The sequence below is a fragment of the Dendrobates tinctorius genome, unplaced genomic scaffold (genome assembly GCF_039654945.1).
Source record: "Dendrobates tinctorius isolate UK_male_01 unplaced genomic scaffold, ASM3965494v1 ptg000009l, whole genome shotgun sequence".
NCBI classification, from domain to species: domain Eukaryota; kingdom Metazoa; phylum Chordata; class Amphibia; order Anura; family Dendrobatidae; genus Dendrobates; species Dendrobates tinctorius.
In genome coordinates, this window is record NW_027361677.1 from 18420472 (window position 1) to 18442500 (window position 22029).

At 47.4% G+C, this 22029-nt stretch overlaps 1 protein-coding gene across 4 annotated transcripts in view; it reads right to left on the reverse strand.

The window, feature by feature from the left end:
- The window catches only part of PIEZO1 (piezo type mechanosensitive ion channel component 1 (Er blood group)), a 156727-nt gene that overhangs the window by 42470 nt on the left and 92228 nt on the right, over positions 1-22029 (reverse strand). For all 4 annotated transcript variants that reach the window (XM_073583269.1, XM_073583277.1, XM_073583261.1 and 1 more), the window contains exons 17-20: positions 16228-16313; positions 1116-1276; positions 856-1032; positions 295-420 (exon numbers count right to left, since the gene is read on the reverse strand). In XM_073583269.1, coding sequence (XP_073439370.1) covers positions 295-420; positions 856-1032; positions 1116-1276; positions 16228-16313 — 550 coding nt within the window. The remainder of the gene's footprint in view (positions 1-294; positions 421-855; positions 1033-1115; positions 1277-16227; positions 16314-22029) is intronic.

A 22029-nucleotide genomic window follows, 5' to 3' on the forward strand; every position in this document is an offset into this window, starting at 1 on the left:
GGTTCTCCAGAGATGCTTCCCACTTTGTGTAATGGAGGGTTATTCCTGTGTACAAAAATTATCACCTATACAATAGGGTATAATTTTTAGACTGGTGTGGCAGAATCGCCAGAATGGGGCACTTCTGTGCCTCGGGCACTCCTAGTTAATATGTGATAATGGATAGGTAATCATTTGGGGTCACAGAAGTACATTGGGAAAGTAATGTCTCTAGTATAGAATATATGTTTATATAAAATGTAATTTTAAGAGAAAAAGAAAAGTTCTAGTCTAAGTTTTATTAAGGATGGGTACCTGGATGTATCCTAAATTTGGATGACCTTTGCGAATCCCAAACCAATTAGCGGGATCAACTGGTCCACGGTACAATACGGAGTCTTGGATCTCTTCCTCCAGGAGATTGGTGCCGTTGGGAAGTGGCTAAACGATAAGAATTAAAAATTAGCTGAATCAATTATCTTGGATGTGTCCTGACCACCGTTTATTTCAGAAATATTAATATACAGATTTTCAATAAGGAAAACCAACATGATAGAAGTAAAGAAACGTCACTTTGCACTTTACTTGTAAAACAGATTTGTGGTCTTTATGCCTAATCCTTATGAACAGCTGATTGAAGGGGCCTCAATGCCATGGTAAGTACCTTGCCCCCTCCATTTTTTTTTTTTTTTTTTTTTTAGCCGGCACAGTTCAGCATTCCCTTCAATAAGCAAATTGCCCCAGGCATCAGAAGTTAAACCTCAAATCAGAGGGGGCCGAGGAACGGATCTGGTAGATCAACGGAGCAGAATTTCGGGCCACTGTGCCACCATCATCCCCTTTATATAGTAGCAGAGTACACCAGCTTGCACTCACCTGTGTGCAGTTCACAGAGTAGTCCTCGGGGCTCACTATGGTGAGCTGATACAGCATCTTACACACAATGATTATGGACGTCCAGATGGTACAGAGGCAAGAAGCCATGTGGTGGAAGCGAGAAAACGGAACAGCGAATGCCCACAGGATCACAAAGAGGAAATTCATTACAGTTACCTGATGAAAAGAAAAGACGACGTTTACTTGTTCTGTAGCACCAGCGATAAGAAGATGTAAATTTCTTATTAAGTTCTGCTCACCTCCTGCAGGGCCACCCAAACGCTGTACAGGGCCACGAGCTTCATCACATGGAGCTCAAGGAGCCGCCACAGGAAAACTTGCACCTGGTGCAGAAGCTCCGAAAACTTGTAGAAAAGCACCGTGAGACGCTGGGCGACCAAATCCCACTTGCTGAGGGTCACTAACAAATGAGGGGATCGTTAAAAGGGGTACTCCCATCTCAAAGATCCTATCCCAGTATGTAATAGGTGTAATAATAGCAAATACATCCAATTAGAAAGGTAGTATAGTTCTTCTGATTCGCTATGCTGCTTACCCCATGTACAGGGCATTGTAGTAGCTTAGCTATCCGTGATTACAGCCATTCATGTGACAGTTAGCTGTTACCACGGATACCTTATCTACGGTACTGCCCTGCACATGGGGTAAGTGCAGGTACGGCCTGGGGCTGAAATTCAGTCCTGGCATTTGAAATCACACAGGCCCATGTTGTCCTCGTCCCCATGAACCAGATGGGATACATTACTAATATTACCCTGGATGGAGGAAAGGAAGATTTTCTACAAGACCAATATTTCTAATGATACCTGTGGCCTGCTGGGGTCAGTGATGGGAGTCAGCGACTTTGTGCTCCATCACAGCTCTTAACAGTATGGGAACCTGAGAACACCGATTCTGATAACAACATAGCAGACAAGGCAGCCCACGACCAGACAGGACTTTCAGGCATTTTCCAGAATTGCCAGTCCGACCCCGTTTTCTACTTCTCTTTAGAAATTGAAATCAATGAACAGATTGGTTAGATGTGTTGGGCGGCTATGTCTGTTTTTCCTGATCTTCCCATAGGTGCCAGATGTCATATAGATGACTTACCAAGAGGTGTGGACTCAGGCAATATTATGGCCCAGTGGTTAGCGCTGCTGCTGTCCAGTGCTGGTGCCCTGGGTTCAACTCTGACTGAGGACAATGAGATTCCTCCTCTCAGGTGTATTTTAGTAATTGTAATGGAACCTGCTCTAGTTTTTTCTGACCTTCCCATAAATGCTGAGAGTCCTATTAATGATCTGGCCAGAACTAAACTCTCGGGCAGCATAGTGGTTAATGTGGTTACCTCCACTGTCATCCTACACTTGGGTCCTTAGTTCAACTCTGACTGAGGTGAATGAGATTTCTCCTCTCATACACATCTTAGAAAATGAAGCCAGAGACCTCAAATGAAACCTGCTCTTGCTTTTCATGACCTGTCGGTTGGTACTGATAGATATATTGATGACCTAGCCAGCAGGTAATGCTGTGGTGGCTCTGGATAGCTCCCTTACCTTTCAATGCTTGGATCCTTGGTTCTACTCTGACTGAGGTTAGCATAATTCCTCCTCACAGGTCTACTTTAGAAATTGCAAACAGACCTGCTCTAGTTTTTCCTGATCTTCCCATAGGTGCTGGTAGTAATATCAATGACTTTGCCAAAGGATATCTTCCGAGCAGCACGGTGGCCCAGTGGAAAGCGCTGGTGATTTGCAGCATGGGAGTCCAGGGTTCAAATCCTACCATGGATGACATCTGCAAGGAGTTTGTTCAATTCTGACTGAGGTCTGAGTAATTCTACCTCTCAGTTTTACTTTAGAAATTGCAAACAGACCTGCTCTAGTTTTTCCTGATCTTCCCATTGGTGCTGGTAGTAATATCAATGACTTTGCCAAAGGTTATCTTCCGAGCAGTACAGTAGCCCAGTGGAAAGCGCTGGTGCTTTGCAGCATGTGAGTCCAGGGTTCTAATCCCACCATGGATGACATCTGCAAGGAGTTTGTATGTTCTCCCTGTGCTCAGGTGGTCTGCCACCCATGCTCCAAAGACATACAGGTAGGGGCTATTGATGGTGTTACCTGTGCAGCATCCAGGAGGGCTGCTTGCCCCCTTCATTGGGCAAGTATCCCCAGTCCTTATTGGATGAATGTGCTGATACATGTGATTGGCTTGTATATAAGCAGCTCAGGTGCACCTGAGCTGTCACCCTTTTTTTTTTAAAAAGTCTTGCGTTAAAACTTTTGTAAAAAAAAAAAGTGACAGCTCAGGTGCACCTGAGCTGCTTATATACAAGCCAATCACTTGTATCAGCACATTAATCCAATAAGGACTGGGGCTACTTGCCCAATGAAGGGGGCAAGCAGCCTTCCTGGATGCTGCACAGGTAACACCATCATTAGCCCCTACCTGTATGTCTTTGGAGCATGGGTGGCAGACCACCTGAGCACAGGGAGAACATACAAACTCCTTGCAGATGTCATCCATGGTGGGATTAGAACCCTGGACTCACATGCTGCAAAGCACCAGCGCTTTCCACTGGGCTACTGTACTGCTCGGAAGATATCCTTTGGCAAAGTCATTGATATTACTACCAGCACTTATAGGAAGATCAGGAAAAACTAGAGCAGGTCCATTTACAATTTCTAAAGTACAACTGAGAGGAGGAATCTCCTTGTCCTCAGTCAGAGTTGAACCCAGGGCACCAGCGTTGGATAGCAGCAGTGCTAACAACTAACTGCACCATCATGCTGTCTGAGAACTAGCCTTTGGCTAAGTAATCTATATGAATCTCAGCACCTAAGGAAAGGTCAGAAAAAACTAGAGCAGGTCCATTTGCAATTTCTAAAGTAGACCTGTGAGGAAGAATTATTCTAACCTCAGTCAGAATTGAACTAAGGACCCAAGCATTGAAAGTTAACCACACTAACCACTGAGCTGCCTGGGAATTACCTGATGGCTAGCTCATCAATATGCCTATCAGTACCCACCGACAGGTCATGAAAAGGAAGAGCAGGTTCCCCCTTGTGGTCACCGAATTCATTTTCTGAGATGTGTCTGAGAGGAGGAATCTCATTGTTCTTGGTCAGAGCTGAACCAATGAAAACAGCAACAAGAAAAAGAAAGCCCCAGTGTTCCCATGCTGCCCCATGGGTGCTTAACCACCAGCAACAGCAGGCTGTGCACTGAGTTATGAGATGGGAGCAAAAGGCTTATAGTATCCGTGTTTTCAGACAAGAGACTGGCGAGGGCGGCCGTTCACTGTGGGACATTTCTGACACGGCCACGTACTAGAAAACATCATGTAATAATCTCCATGACACGGTCTCCAGAGCTCGGTGCACAAGTGTCCTAGATCCAACCCATTCTTGAATGAAGCAGAGGTGCGCGGGCTTATCCTCCACTGCATTCATTGTCTACGGGAAATAACAGAGGTCTGTTTTCCCAGATGGTCCCATAAACAATGAATGGAGCAGAGTGTGAGCAGCTCCACTTCCAAAGACATACTGATAGGATGCGAGTCCTGACGGGGCAATAATGGGTGCAAAGTGAGACCGTTCTTATGAAGCATAATAAATAAGCATATTGATTGTACAGCACTTTACAGACATCACTGCGCCCATCAGGGGTCATATCTCCTACAGGTCTGTCTTCAGAACATGGGAGGAAACCCACAGTCACACAAAATCAGGGCTGTGGAGTCGGTAAGCCAAACCTATGAATCCGACTCCTCAATTTCCACAACTCCGACTCCCTCATACATGGCTCGTTTTTAAAGTTTAAGTGATAAATTTACTGTAGTAAAGCGGTGACATCAGGATTTTAATCATTATGAGACAATAATCAAGCCATTTAATATATTTATTAGAATACAACTTTAGAACAGAAACCTTTTGCACATTTACAATTTATTATACACTGTGCAGTAAGTGGGAAAAAACAGTTTTCAGCAAAAACGTCCTGAATAACGTGTGTGCAGTCTATGAATTTGTTCTGAGGAATAGTATCGCCTCCATCAGATCCTCCTCCATAGAGGACCTCACATCTGACCTCATTATTTTAAGGCTACAGAACAACCTCTCTACAGTCACTTGGGTTGGAGGCAAACCACATGGAACATCCCTAACAATGTCAGGGTGTAGAGGAATTGCCTCGTGCGCAGTCAGTGTTGATTAATGATTGAAATCTTCTACTTCTTTGAGAGCAAGTGACAAATGTTGTTGAAATATGGTTGATGTGTTTTCTATGGGAGTGGAATCTTTTTCCCTGCGGCAACGCTTGGTCTGCTCCATGTCGTCCAAATACTTGTCGAAATCAAACTCCTCATCTGATGAGGATGAAGAAACGGCAGCAGCAGCACTGGCAGGACCCGAGTCCTCTGCTCTTGGCCGTCCTGTAGCCCACTCATCCTAACTGCTACTTCAGTCAGAGCTTCTTTTCCTTTAGTAAGCTGCTGATCGTCCAGCAATATACGATGACTCGGATCCACATAAACAGCTGCCAGAAGAATGTTATTTTCTAATAGCGGTGTCTCTCTCCGACTCATTGAAGCAGCAATGCCATCTGCGATTAAACCTCCTCTTTGGGACAGGCAAAATAGCAAGTTCTTCCACTCCTTTATAAAAATGCCAGGAGTTAAATCCTCAGCTTTTAACTTTTTAGTCACTGTAAATGGGTGATGATGCAATTCCTTCAATTCAGCCACCTGTGTCCATTGACCTTCATGTAGTGTTACCTGAGGGTCGGCCATATCTACAAGGAAGGGTTTCAGCTCAAGCAATCGATCAATCATTAAATAGGTGCTGCCCCACCGAGTGGCTTGATCCACAATTGCCCCTTTTCCAGCACGTCTCTTCAAGATGGAATCAATTTTAGGGGTTCTGGCAGCAATAGCCAATGTCCTCACTTTGCTAATCAGAGCTCCAGCATGTCCCTCTTGCAGACTACCTCTTATTGCCAGCTGCAGCGTGTGCACAACACAGCGCATGTGATGAGTAGGAAAGAGGTGTGTAGCAGCTTCCACAAGATCATCTCCATCAGTCGTGTTCATGCCCAGCGGTGCCAAGAGAAGCAAAGAGAAACTGGTATAAATGGATGTGGGAGAAAGAGCGACGAAACGGGCCCCGAGAGACGACAGTCAGGTCCTCTACAGCCGCACTGTGCTCCGTAAGATGGATGGCTGATAGATGATGTAGATGGTGATGGAAGCATTATGGATAGATAGGATTGAAGCAGAGATTATATAAGAAAGCTACAGAACGTTTGATATCACAATAATTAAATGATTAAATGGGTATTCCTTCCCAGTTTACCATTTTTGCCATATTTATGTCAAGTAATCCAGTCCTGCAAATGCATATGTATGATGCCATGTACAAAGTGTTGCGCCCTGCAGGTGCCTGTCACGATATGTAGCGACCCCACAGGGGTTAGCTTAGCGGACAGCACATCACACACAACGGGATGGAAATGGGGAGAAGGGCCTGCTGATAGGGAAATGAGGGAAGGACACCTCCTGCTCACACCTGAGACTGACCCTGGGCTCCCCTAATGCCCTAAGTGGGTCCTTCCCCCCCACCGCCGTCAGGAACCTCATCTTTTGCTGTCACCTAGCACTGCCCTGGCTAGTGCGCTGGCCATCAAGGGAGCTAGCATCATGACTGCAGATGAAGTGACACGGGACAGTGATAAACATGAGACAGCTGAGAACAAAAACACCAAACTTAGCTTAATAGCCTTCTCTGCTGCAAAGCACTGCACAGGAGAAGAAAGGCACCCAGACCATGAAACCAGCTGAAACACCATAGCAGCCAGAGAGCTCCTTCCTCCAGGATTTGTCAATATAGAATGCTATATCACCGACAGTCAGCTGATGCATCAGGTGACTATTTAAAGGACGGTGGGAGTGGTGACCACCCACATCAGCTGACCTAGCCACTCTGCAGTTGCAGCAGGGCTCCAGCAAGGGAAACTGACATTAACCCCAGCTGGTCCTGAAAGGAAAAAAAGCTCCATTTAAATCAAAGTGGAACCAGAGCTGCCACAAATGCAAAAATGGATCGTGACACCGCCTTATCCTCGCACTGGGTCAGTGGATGGTTCACCACCGTGTCCGGCTGGTCCCATATCTTTATTCTCCAGTGCAGGTTTTGCATGTGAGCTGCGGTTATATACTACATATTGTTATAGCAGATAATTTTCTGGACTGCAGGACAGTATAGATCTCGACCTCGTATAAATATCACACCTCAAAAAAAAAAAAAAAAAAAATTGTCAAGGTATCAGTGTCAAAACCGTATACCCAAAGTGTTAGTGTCATTATGTACTGTTTGGAGGTGGGAAAATGAAGCATGCACTGAATGGAACACCCTGCCTACACTGAAGCATGGCGGGGGGCTTGGGGATGTCTACAGTGAAGCATAATGGGAGCTTATTGATTCTGTTGTGAACACTCTTGACCTGACTTCTGAGTTTGGGCTCCCTCTGGTGCTTGTTGCGGGTAGTGGAAATGGTCAGGTTGACAGAGGTCAATCACCTGAAGACGAGTGGAAGTCAGGTGTTACAGACTGGGAAGATTTAAGTGAGCAAGCTTCCCTCAGTTGTTGCTGGTGATTTGGTTTTCTTCCTGTGCATCTTGAAGTCCGCTTGTTCCCTGCTTGGTCCTGCATCATTCAGATAAGTTGTTTGCTGGAATCTTTTTGCATTTGATCCAGTTTTTGCCTTTCTCTGCTTTCTGCTTTGCTGTGTGGGTTCAGCATTGTTCCCTGCTGGGACCGATGCTGGACCCCGTTCCATATGCCACAGCTTATGTCAGTCTGTTCAGTATTGCTAATCCTCTGTTATATCAGTATCTTTTGTTTTGCTTCCAGTTCACACCAGAAGGCTGATCTAGTGGGGGAGAGGTTGTGTGGCCTCAGTATTTTTGCATATCAGACGTGTTGGATTTTTTTTTTTTTTTTTTTTTAGAGTTTTTTTGCGTGATTAGATAGCACAGGACAGAAAAGGTACTGTCTGCAGACAGTTTGGGCCCCATCATTTGCTTACTCTATTTTCTGCCTGTGTTTGTGCCTCATCTTGTCTCACTGGCAATATATGTTTGGGGCTATCTATTCCTTTGGGTTTCTGCTCCGGGGCAGTTTAGCTTTCCCCTTTCTTGCATTAGGCTTAGTTAACTCTTTGGCTGTGCCGAGGCGTCTAGGGCATCGTAGGTACGTCCCATGGCTAATTCTAGTTGTGTTCGGTTTAGGGGTCTGCAATCCGTTAAGTTACCAACCTTTCTAGTTGCCTAGCTTATTTCCCGGCTATCCTCCACGGTGACCTAATCATAACATGATTCCTTCAGTGATGCATGGTGGTGGCTTTGTGATGCTTATAGTGTAGCACAGTGGTAGTTGCCGGGTAATACAGTGGCTCAGTGGTTAGCACTGGAGTGATTGGTTCAACTCTGACCAACAATAGTAAGATTCCACCTCTCAGGTACACTTCAGAAATTAAAAATCAATTAACTAATTTGATGCCTTGGGCATCTAGCTTTCTTTTTCATGATCTTGCCATTGCTGCTGGTAGTCATATTGATAACCTACCTACAAATAATCTAGACAGTATGGTGGCTCAGTGGATAGTAATGTTGTTGAAGTCATGGGTTCAACTCGGACAGAGCACGCTGAGATTCCACCTCTCGGGCACACTTTAAAAATTGAAGTGAGTGGCAGCAATGGGAACTAGTTTCTCTTTTCACAACCTTCTCGTAGGTCTTGGAAGTCATTTTCATGACTTAGCCAGTAAACAGCTCTTGGACAGCACGGTGGCTGGGTGGGTATGTTGGCAGTGGAATAATATGTGTGCTGTCCAGCTGTTCAACAGTGAAGATATATTTGTTCATGAATAAAGATAACAGCTTACAACTGGTGTTTCTTACAGCTCGGGATCTTAGCATCTCGTCTGCCAGCTTGTAAAGTGAAAGTAGAATGTGCTCCAGCTACACAGTGTGAACAGTGAGCGGGAACGTCCTGGGGCTCTTTTTTTAGACAATGTATTATTGACAATAACAGGATTTTTGGGTTGCTTACCGTAAAATCTGTTTCTCAGAGCCTTTATTGGGGGACACAGGAACCATGGGGTGTATGCTGCTGCCACTAGGAGGCTGACACTATGCAAATAAAAAAGTTAGCTCCTCCTCCGCAGTATACACCCCACCGACAGGAAGTAAGATATCCAGTTAGTGAGAAAGCAGTAGGAGAAGCAACAGAATAGAGAATAAACAGACAACTCAACTGTAACCATAAGACACAGAACAAATAACAGGAGTTTTAGAACATGGGAGGGTGCTGTGTCCCCCATTGGAAGCTCCGAGAAACAGATTTTACGGTAAGCAACCCAAAAATCCTGTTTTCTCCATCGCTTCATTGGGGTACACAGGAACCATGGGACGTCCCAAAGCAGTCTCCACAGAGGGAAAAGCAAACTTCCATTAGATCGGCGAACTCACCACCGCCGCCTGCAAGATCCTTCTGCCTAGGCTGGCATCCGCCGAAGCGTAGGTGTGGACCCTGTACAATTTCGCAAACGTGTGGACAGAAGACCAGGTTGCAGCCTTGGAAAGCTGCAGCGTGGAACCCCTGTGGTGCACGGCCCACGAGGCGCCCACTGCCTGGGTGGAGTGAGCCTTAACCCGAGGAGAGGCACTCTGTTATTGACCCGGTAAGCCTCCAAGATTGCCGATCTGATCCAGCGAGCAATAGTCGGCTTGGAGGCCAGCAGGCCTTTTCGCGCACCATCTGGAATGACGAATACGGGAGTTTGTCTACCGGATCAAAGCAATTCTAGCCAAATAGACCCACGTTGCCCTGACCTGGTCTAGCTTGTTCAAGGAGCTTTCCCAGGGATGAATTGGAGCCGGGCAAAAGGAAGATAGAACGATGTCTTCATTTAGGTGGAAAACGGACACCACCTTGGGAAGAAAGGCGGAGGCCGCAGGACCACCTTATCCTGGTGAATCACCAAGAAAGGAGGGCGACAAGACAGAGCCACCAACTCAGAGACGCGCTGGATGGAAGTGACGGCCACGAAAAAGACCACTTTCCAAGAGAGAAAGGATAGGGAAACTTCCTTGAGAGGCTCAAAGGGGGGACCTTGTGGGACTTCTAGGACTGAATTGAGATCCCAGGGATCCACGGGAGCCCGATACGGCGGTGCTGCATGAGCTGCCCCCTGCAGAAAAGTTTTGACCTGCGGACGAGAGGATAACGTTTTCTGGAAAAGAATGGAAAGCGCCGAAACTTGGCCCTTTACAAAACTAAGGGCAAGACCAGCATCCAGGCCCACCTGGAGGAAAGCCAGAACAGAAGGGAGTGAAAAAAGACATAGGCGGGATGTGATTGGATTCGCACTAACCAAAATAGGCCTTCCACGTTCGATAGTATAATCTGGAAGACGACGGCTTCCTAGCCCGGATCATGGTGTGAATTATCCGATCTGAAAAACCCGACCCCTTCAGAACCGCGATCTCAAAGGCCACGCCGTCAAATTGAGCGACCGAGAATTGGGGTGGTAAATCAGACCCCGAGGCAGCAGATCTGATCTGTCTGGAAGCCTCCAGGGAGCGTCCGCGAGAAGGTTCATGATGTCCGCGAACCAAGATCTTCTGGGCCAATCTGGGCGCGATGAGGATGACTGACACCCCTTCTGCCTTGAACTTCTTCAACCGCTTGGGGAGAAGAGGAAGGGGAGGGAATAGATAGAGAAGCACGAACTGTGACCAAGGAATGGTCACAGCATCGGCGCCCACCGCGAGAGGATCGCGGACCCTGGGAACGAACCGTGGAATTTTCCTGTTCAGACGGGACGCCATGAGGTCCAGATCCGGGGTCCCCCATCGAAGGCAAATTTGATGGAAGACCTACTGATGCAGGGACCATTCCCCTGCCGCGAGGCCCCCGCGGCTGAGAAAGTCGGCGGCCCCGTTGTCCACGCCGGGAATGTGTACTGCGGATATCGCTGAAACTTGACACCTCTGCCCAATAAAGGATTTGGAGACTTCGGCCAACGCCAAGGAACTCCGAGTCCCTCCCTGGTGGTTGACGTATGCCACCGCTGCGGCATTGTCCGTCTGGATCCGAATTGGTCGACTCTTGAGCAGTTTGCCCCAATGAAGTAGGGACAGAAAATTGCCCGTATCTCTAGGATATTGATCGGCAGAGCAGCCTCCTGCGCCGACCAGCCGAGAAGGCTGGCGTCCGTCGACCCCACTTGCCAGTGTACTGGAAGGAAGGACCGGTCCTGGGAGATGAGAGGTGATGACAGCCACCAATTGAGGGACAGTTTGACCCGAAACGAGCGTCTAATTGGACGATCCAGGGAGGAGGAAGACCTGTTCCGACAGAATGGCCTGCTGAAGCGGTCTTGAGTGGAATCGCTTCCGACGTCGCCACCATCCTTCCTAGGACTCTCATGGCTGATCGGAGGGAAGTGAGCCGGGGGGCCCTGAAGCGAGCGAACATCTCGCCGAAGAGTTACTCTCTTTTCCTCGGGGAGGAAGATCCTTTCCTGACAGGTGTCGAAAAGTATGCCTAGAAACACAAGACGTTATGTTGGAACAAGGCAGGACTTTTTCTTGTTGATGATCTACCCGAATCGATAAAGGGTGTTGAGGACGATGGACAGACTTTCGTGAACCTGGGGCAAGGACGGAGCTTTGATGAGGATGTCGTCGAGGTACGGAAACAGCACAAGACCTCTGATCCTCAAGATGGCCATTAACGCTGCCATGATTTTTGTAAAAACCCTGGGAGCGGTGGCGAAACCGAACGGCAGGGTGACAAACTGGAAACGCTCCTGATGTGTCGTGAAGCGCAGGACTTTCTGATGTCCCGGGAAGATGGGGACATGTAGATAGGCGTCCTGAATGTCTATGGAGCACAGGAATTCCTGCGCCTCCATGGAAGCGATTACTGAACGAAGGGACTCCATCCTGAAATGTCGCAGACAGACCCTTTTGTTCAGTAATTTTAGATCCAGAATGGGCCGAATCGTACCGCCTTTTTTCGGCACTACAAACAGGTTTGAGTAGAAACCTGTGAAGTGTTCTTTTTCTGGTATGGGAACAATCACCCTCGAGCTGAGGAGAGAGGTGATAAATGTAAAGAAACCCGGGACCAAGGCGGGGTCTCTCGGGGGAGGGGGGGGGGGGGGGGGGGGTTCGGGATTCGAATTCTATCTTGTATTCTGAGGATACAAGTTCCCTGACCCCAGCTTCTTCCACCAAGGCGAGCCAAACATCCCTGAAGGCAAGAAGGCGGCCGTCCAACTGGGGGGGATGCACCGCGACGGGGTTTGGACTGGGGGAGAGGAGAGCTTGTGCCCCCACTGGCGTCCTTAATAATCTGGTCCAGCCTGGCGCCGAAGAGGCGCGATCCCTGAAAAGGAAGGCTGGTCAGGGACCTTTACGATGATAAGTCCACCTGCCAAGCCTTAAGCCAAACTGTGCGCCGAATGCAACAACATTGCTAGATGCACAAGACACAGCATCCACAGAGGCAGAGACCAAATACTCGCCTGCGTGAGAAAACTGGTTGGCGAGCTTCGCCAGCTGCTCTCGCTGGGCTCCAGACAGAATGCCTTGGCGGAGATCCTTAGCCCATTTGGCTATGGCCTTTGAAACCCAAGTGGAAGCAAAGGCCGGACTTAGAGCAGATGCAGCCGCTTCGAAAGCAGACTTCGCAAGAGATTCTATAATTCTGTCATTAGAATCTCTCAAAGATGCTCAACCAGAAATCGTCAGGACCGTGTTGTTAGATAGTCTAGAAGTCGACGGGTCCACAGAGGGAGAAGCTGACGAGTCGGCGGTGAGCTCCGGAGAAAAAGGATATAACACGCCAAGGCGCTTTCCTCTTTGAAAACGCCTGGTTGGATCCTCCCTTTCCCTGGTCAGAATCTTCTGGAACTCAGAATGGGGAGCGAAGACCTTGGAAGGTGGTTTAGACCATCTGAACTAAACCCCCTGATTTGCGGGTTCCGCAGCAGTGTCTTTGATGTCGAAGGTCTGGTTGATCGCTCCAATGAGGCTCTGGACCATATCCCTCATGTCAGCGATTTGGTCCGAATCCAGCTCCAAAGCATCCTCAGAGGGCGCATCCGAGAAAGCCTCGCCTGGCTCAGGAGAGGAGGACCGGGAAGAAGGAGGTCCCAGGGGACAAGATGGAACAGGAAGAGGATTCAGACCGGTGTTCCTGTCTGGATCTTTTGCGGCTAATGCTGGCAGGCTCAGATGGAGCTTCTTGTGACCTGCTGTTTTCTGCAGAAGTCTGCAGGGGCAATCAAGTACAGACACCAGGGTCTGAGACACTAGTGAGATCCGCCACAGATTGTGACAGATAGGAAGTCCACCCTGGGATAGGGGTCTCACTCTCACTTGGGTCAACCGGGGGCTCCTGGGTGGTGGGTTCAATGGGGTTGCTACAGTCCTGACAGAGGGGAGAGGACTGACCTGATTGAAATTTGTGTTTACAAGATGAACATGCAAAGGACCTAGAATTAGGCATGATGAACAACCCCACTAAGCTGTGCCAGGAGGTGTGAATCTGCAGTGCAGAGCTACTCACGGCAGATGTCCTGTAGGTGACTACCAGGCTCTAGAGACTGCGCAGATCAGTGGGGCAGGCAGACAGGTCCCACAGAAGGAATCAGCTCCAGAATATGGTTGAGGAGAGTGGGAGGCAAAAAACCAGGAAGCCGGCTCTCAGGGCTGGGAGGAGTGGGCGGAGCAAGGTTCACACACCCGGAGGAGGATGCCCCGACGTCATCCTGCACTGAGGCTGGGAACAGTAGGCGGAGCCAGGTGCCAGGAAAAAGAGGGGCGGAGTTAAACCTGGGGTGTGGAGGAGCAATATGGCTGCGGCTCCAGCACAGTGGAGTGCTGAGTAGTGGCCAGAGCCACGCGCCACACCAGGAAGAGAGACGGGCGGGAGAAAAGCCCGCCCGGAAAGGCAGAGGAAGGGGCGGAGCCAATGCCGTAACTAGGCCCGATATGGAGCCGGGACCTAAATTACAGGCGGCATCCGCCAAAGAAGGGGGGAAAGGGGGAAGTGACGCCGGGGCCACTGAAGCGGTGCCAAATGCCCCTACAGCGACGGAGAGCTTCCTGCGACGGCGCAAAAGCGCGCCAGCAGGAAAAAAAAAAAAAAAAAAAAGAAAAAAAAAGTGGGGTCCCTGAGTGAAGAGGCCCCAGATCTCCTGAGGGACCCTGGATCCCGTGCCCCGTGGAGCGGCGCCGACGTCCAATGCCGCAAATATAAGGTATGCCTGTGAAATAAGGGGGGAAATAGTCTCAAAATGTTTTTTTTTCTCCTTCTTTTCTTCTGCCGCCATGTCCTCCGGTCTTCCAATCTTCTTTCTGGGCTGGGGAAGGAAGAACACACCTTCCAATACCTTGAAGGTCGGACGTCCGGGATCCACTTGAGGGACCTCCATGGGACGTCCACGTCTCCTCACACCGACAGGTTCTGGTGGGCGAGTGGGTAGGGGGACAAAAGGCAGGACTGGATCCGGGCCGCCTGAACACTCTTCTGTGTTAGGGCTCTTGGTCCTGCCGGATAGACATATGAGGATACGGGGTGGCAGTACACGCCGTACTTACAGTCTCTTTCACACTGTATCCCTTCGGAAACCTGAAAGGGAACGACGCACACTGAGGTAGATAAGGGTCTAATGAAAGACCCGTGACCACCTCCTACTGACACTAAGCTAAAACTGGATATCTTGCTTCCTGTCGGTGGGGTGTATACTGCGGAGGAGGAGCTAACTTTATTTGTATAATGTCAGCCTCCTAGTGGCAGCAGCATACACCTCCTGGTTCCTGTGTCCCCCAATGAAGCGATGGAGAAATAACACTATTGTTGGAGACAGAGACTCCTGCCCCAATAAACAGTACTACATAGTAGCTGTAATATATGCAGTAATAAACATTATTCCGACAGGTTATCATTGTAGGTTTCCATTGCTCGGATTAGTGGTTCAAATCTAACCAGGGACAATCATTTTCCAGTAAGTGACATAGCGAATCAAAATAACTATACTACATTTCTAATTGGAGGTATTTGTGGATATTATTACATATACTATATATTAAGAATATGATGTTGGAGATGCGAATACATATTTAAATGCATAATAGCAGCATTAAACATGTACAGAGCTGGGCTTTTTTTTTTGTCTCCGTGCATCGACGACAGCTGGGTGTTGGACCCCCACTAATCTGATATTGAGGACCTATCCCATGGGTAGGTATATGTGAGCCTGGTCACATTGGTATCAGCTTATTTCTATAGTACAGAGGGTAATCAGCACTAGCATTACACACCCAGTGTATGGGGCACTGCGCCAACCATACACACCGATCAGTCATTGTCTCGTTGATACATCTTGGTCAATGATGGGAACATTTCAGTACACCTAAGGCTGGAATTCAGATTAGTGCATTTCAGTCTGTGTGCATGACTGGCACACAGAACAATTGGAGTCCATGGCACAATTCAGACGAACGCCTTAATTGCCGAATCTGATTGTCATAGACTACAATAAAAATCCATAAAGACACCTCTGGAAAGGGGACAATCACTCTCACATTGAACATATGGGATTAATTGAGCTGGGGAAGAGAGAAACTAATTATAACTGGGGAAGTAGAGGAAGCTGACACTTCAACCTCCACTGAAGGAGGGGCTTCCTGCAGTGACCAGGTGTTTACAGCAGGAGTGGCTCCGGTAAAAAGTCACAAAGACAGATTTGTTTACGCTTGGGTGGGGGAAGTACACTTCCCAGGCATAAGCTTCCTCTGATCAAAGTACGGCTCCCAGACCTTTTGGACCCAGTGATGAATATTGGGGTTTGCATCGATCAAATATTTATGGTAGATATATTTTCGTGCTGTAGCGAAGAGACAAATATAATGCATTCACTCACATCACCATAAGGCCAGCAGTACACTTGCAACTTAATAACTGTCAGATGGATGATGCTGTCCAGGCCATGTTTCATCTCTATAGACAGGTAAAATTGCATTAAAAGAAACAAGACAATATCTACCGCCTGGGACCTAGTACGCTCTCGTTCGAGCGCTCCCATGTTCTTTATGTTTTCTGGCAGACATCTCTGGTGCCAATTTATCTCTTAGAAAAAGGTTGCTGGCTCCCATACGCATTAGACGTTTTGCTAATGCATTTGCAGGCCTTAAGATATAATACCATAAATATGTGCATTGTGTTTTGTCTCTAAACCCCTGATAATATATTGGCTTGGATGGTGTACTACAATGCTTATAATGGCTTTTTTCACCTTCAGGTATAGAGTCATCTTCTGGACACTCCTCCTCTTCGCCTTCACTGGCAGAGGTTGCACCATCCTCTTCTAAGTTTGCTTCACTATCAAAGAAAAATGGATGAATTAAACTATAACAAATGGATGAATTAAATGTCATTGACAATATACGTTTAGATTTAGAAAAAAAACAAACAAAACATTTTTGTTTTTTTGTCCCCCCAGTGCCACTCGTGCCAATGGGCAATGTCTGGCATTGTAGTGGATCTCATTAATGGTGCTTGCTGAGAGTAGTAGTTTTACAATAGCTAAAGAATCCATAAAAAGCAGTCCAAAGGGAAAACCACTACGATAAGTGGCATTTCTGTATTTTTACTAATACAGTGATCAACATAGTTGGGCTATAAAACGTGCACTTTTTGGTGACCACATTGATCCAATCGGCTGCTTTTGGATGTTTAAACTGCTGTCATGGCTTCTATTATCACAAAATCCGTGATAATGAGAGAACTCAAAAATATTTCCTTATCAAGTATATATCGAAGCATTTCATCTTAATATTTAGCAAAGACCAGAGCCACGTGGACAAAGAAAGTGCGAGACTGAGAATGAGGAAACAAATGTGGTTTAGGAAGTTAATACATTTTAATGGACATGATCCAATCTAGAAATATATATATATATATATATATATATATATATATATATATATATATATATATATATATATATATATATACACATACATACATACATACATACATACACACACACACACACACACACACACACACACACACACAGTACAGACTAAAAGTTTGGACACACCTCATTCAAAGAGTTTTCTTTATTTTCATGACTATGAAAATTGTAGATTCACTCTGAAGGCATCAAACTATGAATTAAACGTGTGGAATTATATAATTAACAAAAAAGTGTGAAGCAACTGAAAACATGTCTTATATTCTAGGTTCTTCAAAGTAGCCACCTGACCGCGACCTTCAGAGGGACAGACAGGGCAGGAGTTCTAGGAAGCGAGCTTTGTCTACTTCGTCCTCTAGCTCGCAAGGTCCTTCTGCCACTCCCTTCGTCCAGTCCTGGACCTCAAATTGCTCAATCGCCACGTGAAGATTCTTCATTTCAAAATGGAGTCCCTTCGGTCGGTGATAGCCTCAATGGAACCCGGAGAATTCCTTTGCTCTGTGGACATACGGGATGCCTATCTTCACATCCCTGTTTGTTTGCAACATCAGAAATACCTTCGTTTTGCAATTCAGGAAAATCACTACCAGTTCACGGCTCTCCCCTTCGGCCTAGCTTCCGCTCCCCGTGTTTTCACAAAGGTGATGGCGACCATCATGGCCATCCTTCGCTCCAGGGGGATCCTCATCATCCCTTATCTGGACAATCTCTTGATCAAGGGTTCGTCCCGTCAGGACTGCCTTCAGAGTCTTCAGATAACCCTGGACACTCTCTGCCGCCTCGGATGGATAGTCAACAAGGAGAAGTCCATTCTGATTCCCACTCAGCGTCTGACCTTTCTGGGCATGGAATTCGACACGAACCTGGCCCGGGTGTTTCTTCCGAGGGAAAAATTTGCGGCTCTTTCCAAGGGCATCAGAATCCTCAAACAGCCGACTCCCATTCGGTGCTGCATGAAGGTTCTGGGGAAGATGGTAGCGTCCATGGAAGCAGTGCCCTTTGCACAATTTCATCTTCGCCCCCTCCAGCTGTCCCTGCTTTCAGCCTGGGACAAGACCACAATGTCCTTGGGTCCATCCCATTCTCCTCCCTCTCAGAGTGAGGCAATGCCAGCGTCAGTTCTACAAGGGAAGTCCTTTCTTCTGCTTCAGTGGCAAGTCATCACCACCGATGCCAGTCTTCTAAGCTGGGGAGCGGTGTTCCATCAGAAAACGGCCCAAGGACGCTGGAATCCACAGGAGGCTCTTCTACCTATCAATCTTCTGGAGATCAAAGCAATCTTCCTGGCCCTTCTTCGCTGGCAGCCTCTCCTCGTCGGCAAGCCAGTCCGCATTCAGTCGGACAACGCCACGGCTGTGGCGTACATAAACCACCAGGGGGGCACCCACATCAAGCAAGTAGTTTCAGAAGTGGCCAAGATACTGCGCTGGGCGGAACGTTACGTTCCGGCAAACTCAGCTGTTCACATTCCATGGGTGGAAAATTGGGCAGCCGACTTTGAGTCGTCAAGGTCTAGCGTCAGGCGAATGGGCTCTTCATCCCACAGTCTTCGATCAGATATGCCAGCGCTGGGGCTCACCGGATGTCGATCTCATGGCATCTCGGATGAACCACAAAGTTCCGCGCTTCGTAGCCAGGTCCAGGGACCCTCTAGCCGTCGCTTGCGACGCCCTAGTAATTCCATGGTCCCAGTTCCGACTTCCTTATCTGTTTCCGCCTCTTGCCTTGATCCCACGAGTGGTCAAAAAGATAAAATTGGAAGGCGTACCAGTGATTCTAGTGGCACCAGACTGGCCGAGACGGCCTTGGTACGCAGAACTGGTGAACATGCTCGCAGACGTTCCCTGGAGGCTTCCAGACCGTCCAGATCTTCTCTCGCAAGGCCCCCTTTACCACGAGAATTGTCAGTCTCTGAGTTTAACGGCATGGCCATTGAGGCCGCAATCCTGAGAGAATCAGGTTTGTCCGACCAGGTGATTCAGACTATGATCAGAGCCAGAAAACCGGCCTCTTCCCGCATTTACCATAGGTACTGGAAGGCTTTTTTCCGTTGGTGCGACGATAAAAAAGTCTTTCCGATGTCCTTTTCTATTTCATCCATACTTGGTTTTCTCCAGTCTGGTTTAGAGGCGGCTCTGTCCCTCCGTACCCTCAAGGGCCAGGTCTCCGCTCTATCTATCCTCTTCCAAAGAGAGCTCGCTTCCTTGTCGCAGGTTAAGACCTTTCTCCAAGAGGTCGCCCAAGTGGCTCCTCCTCATCATTCGCCGATAGACCCGTGGGATCTAAATCTCGTCCTTAGAGCTCTTCAAAAGGCGCCGTTCGAGCCTATCCAGGACATTCCTTTATCCCTTCTCTCATGGAAGGTAACCTTCTTGATTGCCATTACGTCCATCAGAAGAGTTTCTGAGTTGGCGGCCTTGTTATGTCGTTCCCCTTACCTCGTTCTCCATCAGGATAAGGTCGTCCTCAGACCCGTTCCTTCCTTTCTTCCGAAGGTTGTGCCCTCTTTCCACATCAATGAGGATATCGTTCTCCCATCTTTTTGGCCTGCTCCTTCTCACCCTCTTGAGAAGTCTCTCCACAAACTGGACATAGTTAGAGCCTTGCGTGTCTACCTCGCCAGGACCTCTTCTTTTCGTCTGTCCGATTCTTTGCTGGTCATCTCTGAAGGTCGCCGGAAAGGGCTTCCGGCATCCAAATCCACGATCGCTCGCTGGATTCGTTCTACCATTCTGGAAGCGTACCGACTTCAGGAAAAACGGCCCCCTCCGGGAGTGAGAGCTCACTCCACCCGGGCTGTGGCGGCTTCGTGGGCCGTTCGTCACCAGGCTTCAGCTTTACAAATTTGCAGGACCGCGACCTGGTCGTCCTTGCACACCTTTGCGAGGTTCTACAGGGTTCATACCCAGGCCTCGGCTGATGCAGTTGTTGGTAGGAAGGTTCTGCAGGCGGCGGTGGCACACCGGCCGACCTAAGCCTTTCCTGTTCTTTCGTTCCTTATTGCTGTTCCCGCCCTTGGGACTGCTTTGGAACGTCCCATGGTAATCTGTGTCCCCCAATAAGGCGATAAAGAAAGATGGATTTTTGGTTCTTACCGTAAAATCTCTTTCTTGGAGCCTTCATTGGGGGACACAGCACCCTCCCTGTTTAAGTTGTACCATGTTGGGTCTTTGAGTCCCTTGTTGGGTTGGTACATATGTTTAGAGTTTCTCGTTGCTTCTCCTACTGCTTTCTCACCAACTGAGGTGCTTGGTGCCTGTCGGTGGGTGTATACTGCCGGGGAGGAGCTAATTTTCTTGTTTTGCATAGTGTCAGCCTCATAGCAGCAGCATACACCCATGGTAATCTGTATCCCCCAATGAAGGCTCCAAGAAAGAGGTTTTACGGTAAGAACCAAAAATCCATCTTTTCAGTTGTTTCACACTTTTTTGTTAATTATATAAATTCCGCATGTGTAAATTCATAGTCATGAAAATAAAGAAAACTCTTTGAATGAGGTGTGTCCAAACTTTTGGTCTGTACTATGTATGTATATATATATATATATATATATATATATATATATATATATATATATATATATACACATACATACATAGTACAGACCAAAAGTTTGGACACACCTCATTCAAAGAGTTTTCTTTATTTTCATGACTATGAATTTACACATGCGGAATTTATATAATTAACAAAAAAGTGTGAAACAACTGAAAAGATGGATTTTTGGTTCTTACCGTAAAACCTCTTTCTTGGAGCCTTCATTGGGGGATACAGATTACCATGGGTGTATATATATATATATATATATATATATATATATATATATATATATATATATATATATATATATATATATATACACTCACTGGCCACTTTATTAGGTACACCTGTCCAACTGTGTGTTAAGACTTAATTTCTAATCAGCCAATCACATGGCGGCAACTCAGTGCATTTAGGCATGTAGACATGGTCAAGACAATCTCCTGCAGTTCAAACCGAGCATCAGTATGGGGAAGAAAGGTGATTTGAGTGCCTTTGAACGTGGCATGATTGTTGGTGCCAGAAGGGCTGGTCTGAGTATTTCAGAAACTGCTGATCTACTGGGATTTTCACGCACAACCATCTCTAGGGTTTACAGAGAATGGTCCGAAAAAGAAAAAAAATCCAGTGAGCGGCAGTTCTGTGGCCGGAAATGCCTTGTTGATGCCAGAGGTCAGAGGAGAATGGGCATACTGGTTCGAGCTGATAGAAAGGCAACAGTGACTCAAATTGCCACCCGTTACAACCAAGGTAGGCAGAAGAGCATCTCTGAACGCACAGTGCGTCGAACTTTGAGGCAGATGGGCTACAGCAGCAGAAGACCACACTGGGTACCACTCCTCTCAGCTAAGAACAGGAAACTGAGGCTACAATTTGCACAAGCTCATCGAAATTGGACAGTAGAAGATTGGAAAAACGTTGCCTGGTCTGATGAGTCTCGATTTCTGCTGCGACATTCGGATGGTAGGGTCAGAATTTGGCGTAAACAACATGAAAGCATGGATCCATCCAGCCTTGTATCAACGGTTCAGGCTGGTGGTGGTGGTGTCATGGTGTGGGGAATTTTTTCTTGGCACTCTTTGGGCCCCTTGGTACCAATTGAGCATCGTTGCAATGCCACAGCCTACCTGAGTATTGTTGCTGACCATGTCCATCCCTTTATGACCACAATGTACCCAACATCTGATGGCTACTTTCAGCAGGATAATGCGCCATGTCATAAAGCTCGAATCATCTCAGATTGGTTTCTTGAACATGACAATGAGTTTACTGTACTCAAATGGCCTCCTCAGTCACCAGATCTCAATCCAATAGAGCATCTTTGGGATGTGGTGGAACGGGAGATTCGCATCAGGGATGTGCAGCCGACAAATCTGCGCCAACTGTGTGATGCCATCATGTCAATATGGTCCAAAATCTCTGAGGAATGCTTCCAGCACCTTGTTGAATCTCTGCCACGAAGAATTGAGGCAGTTCTGAAGGCAAAAGGGGGTCCAACCCGTTACTAGCATGGTGTACCTAATAAAGTGGCCAGTGAGTGTATATATATATATATATATATATATATATATATATATA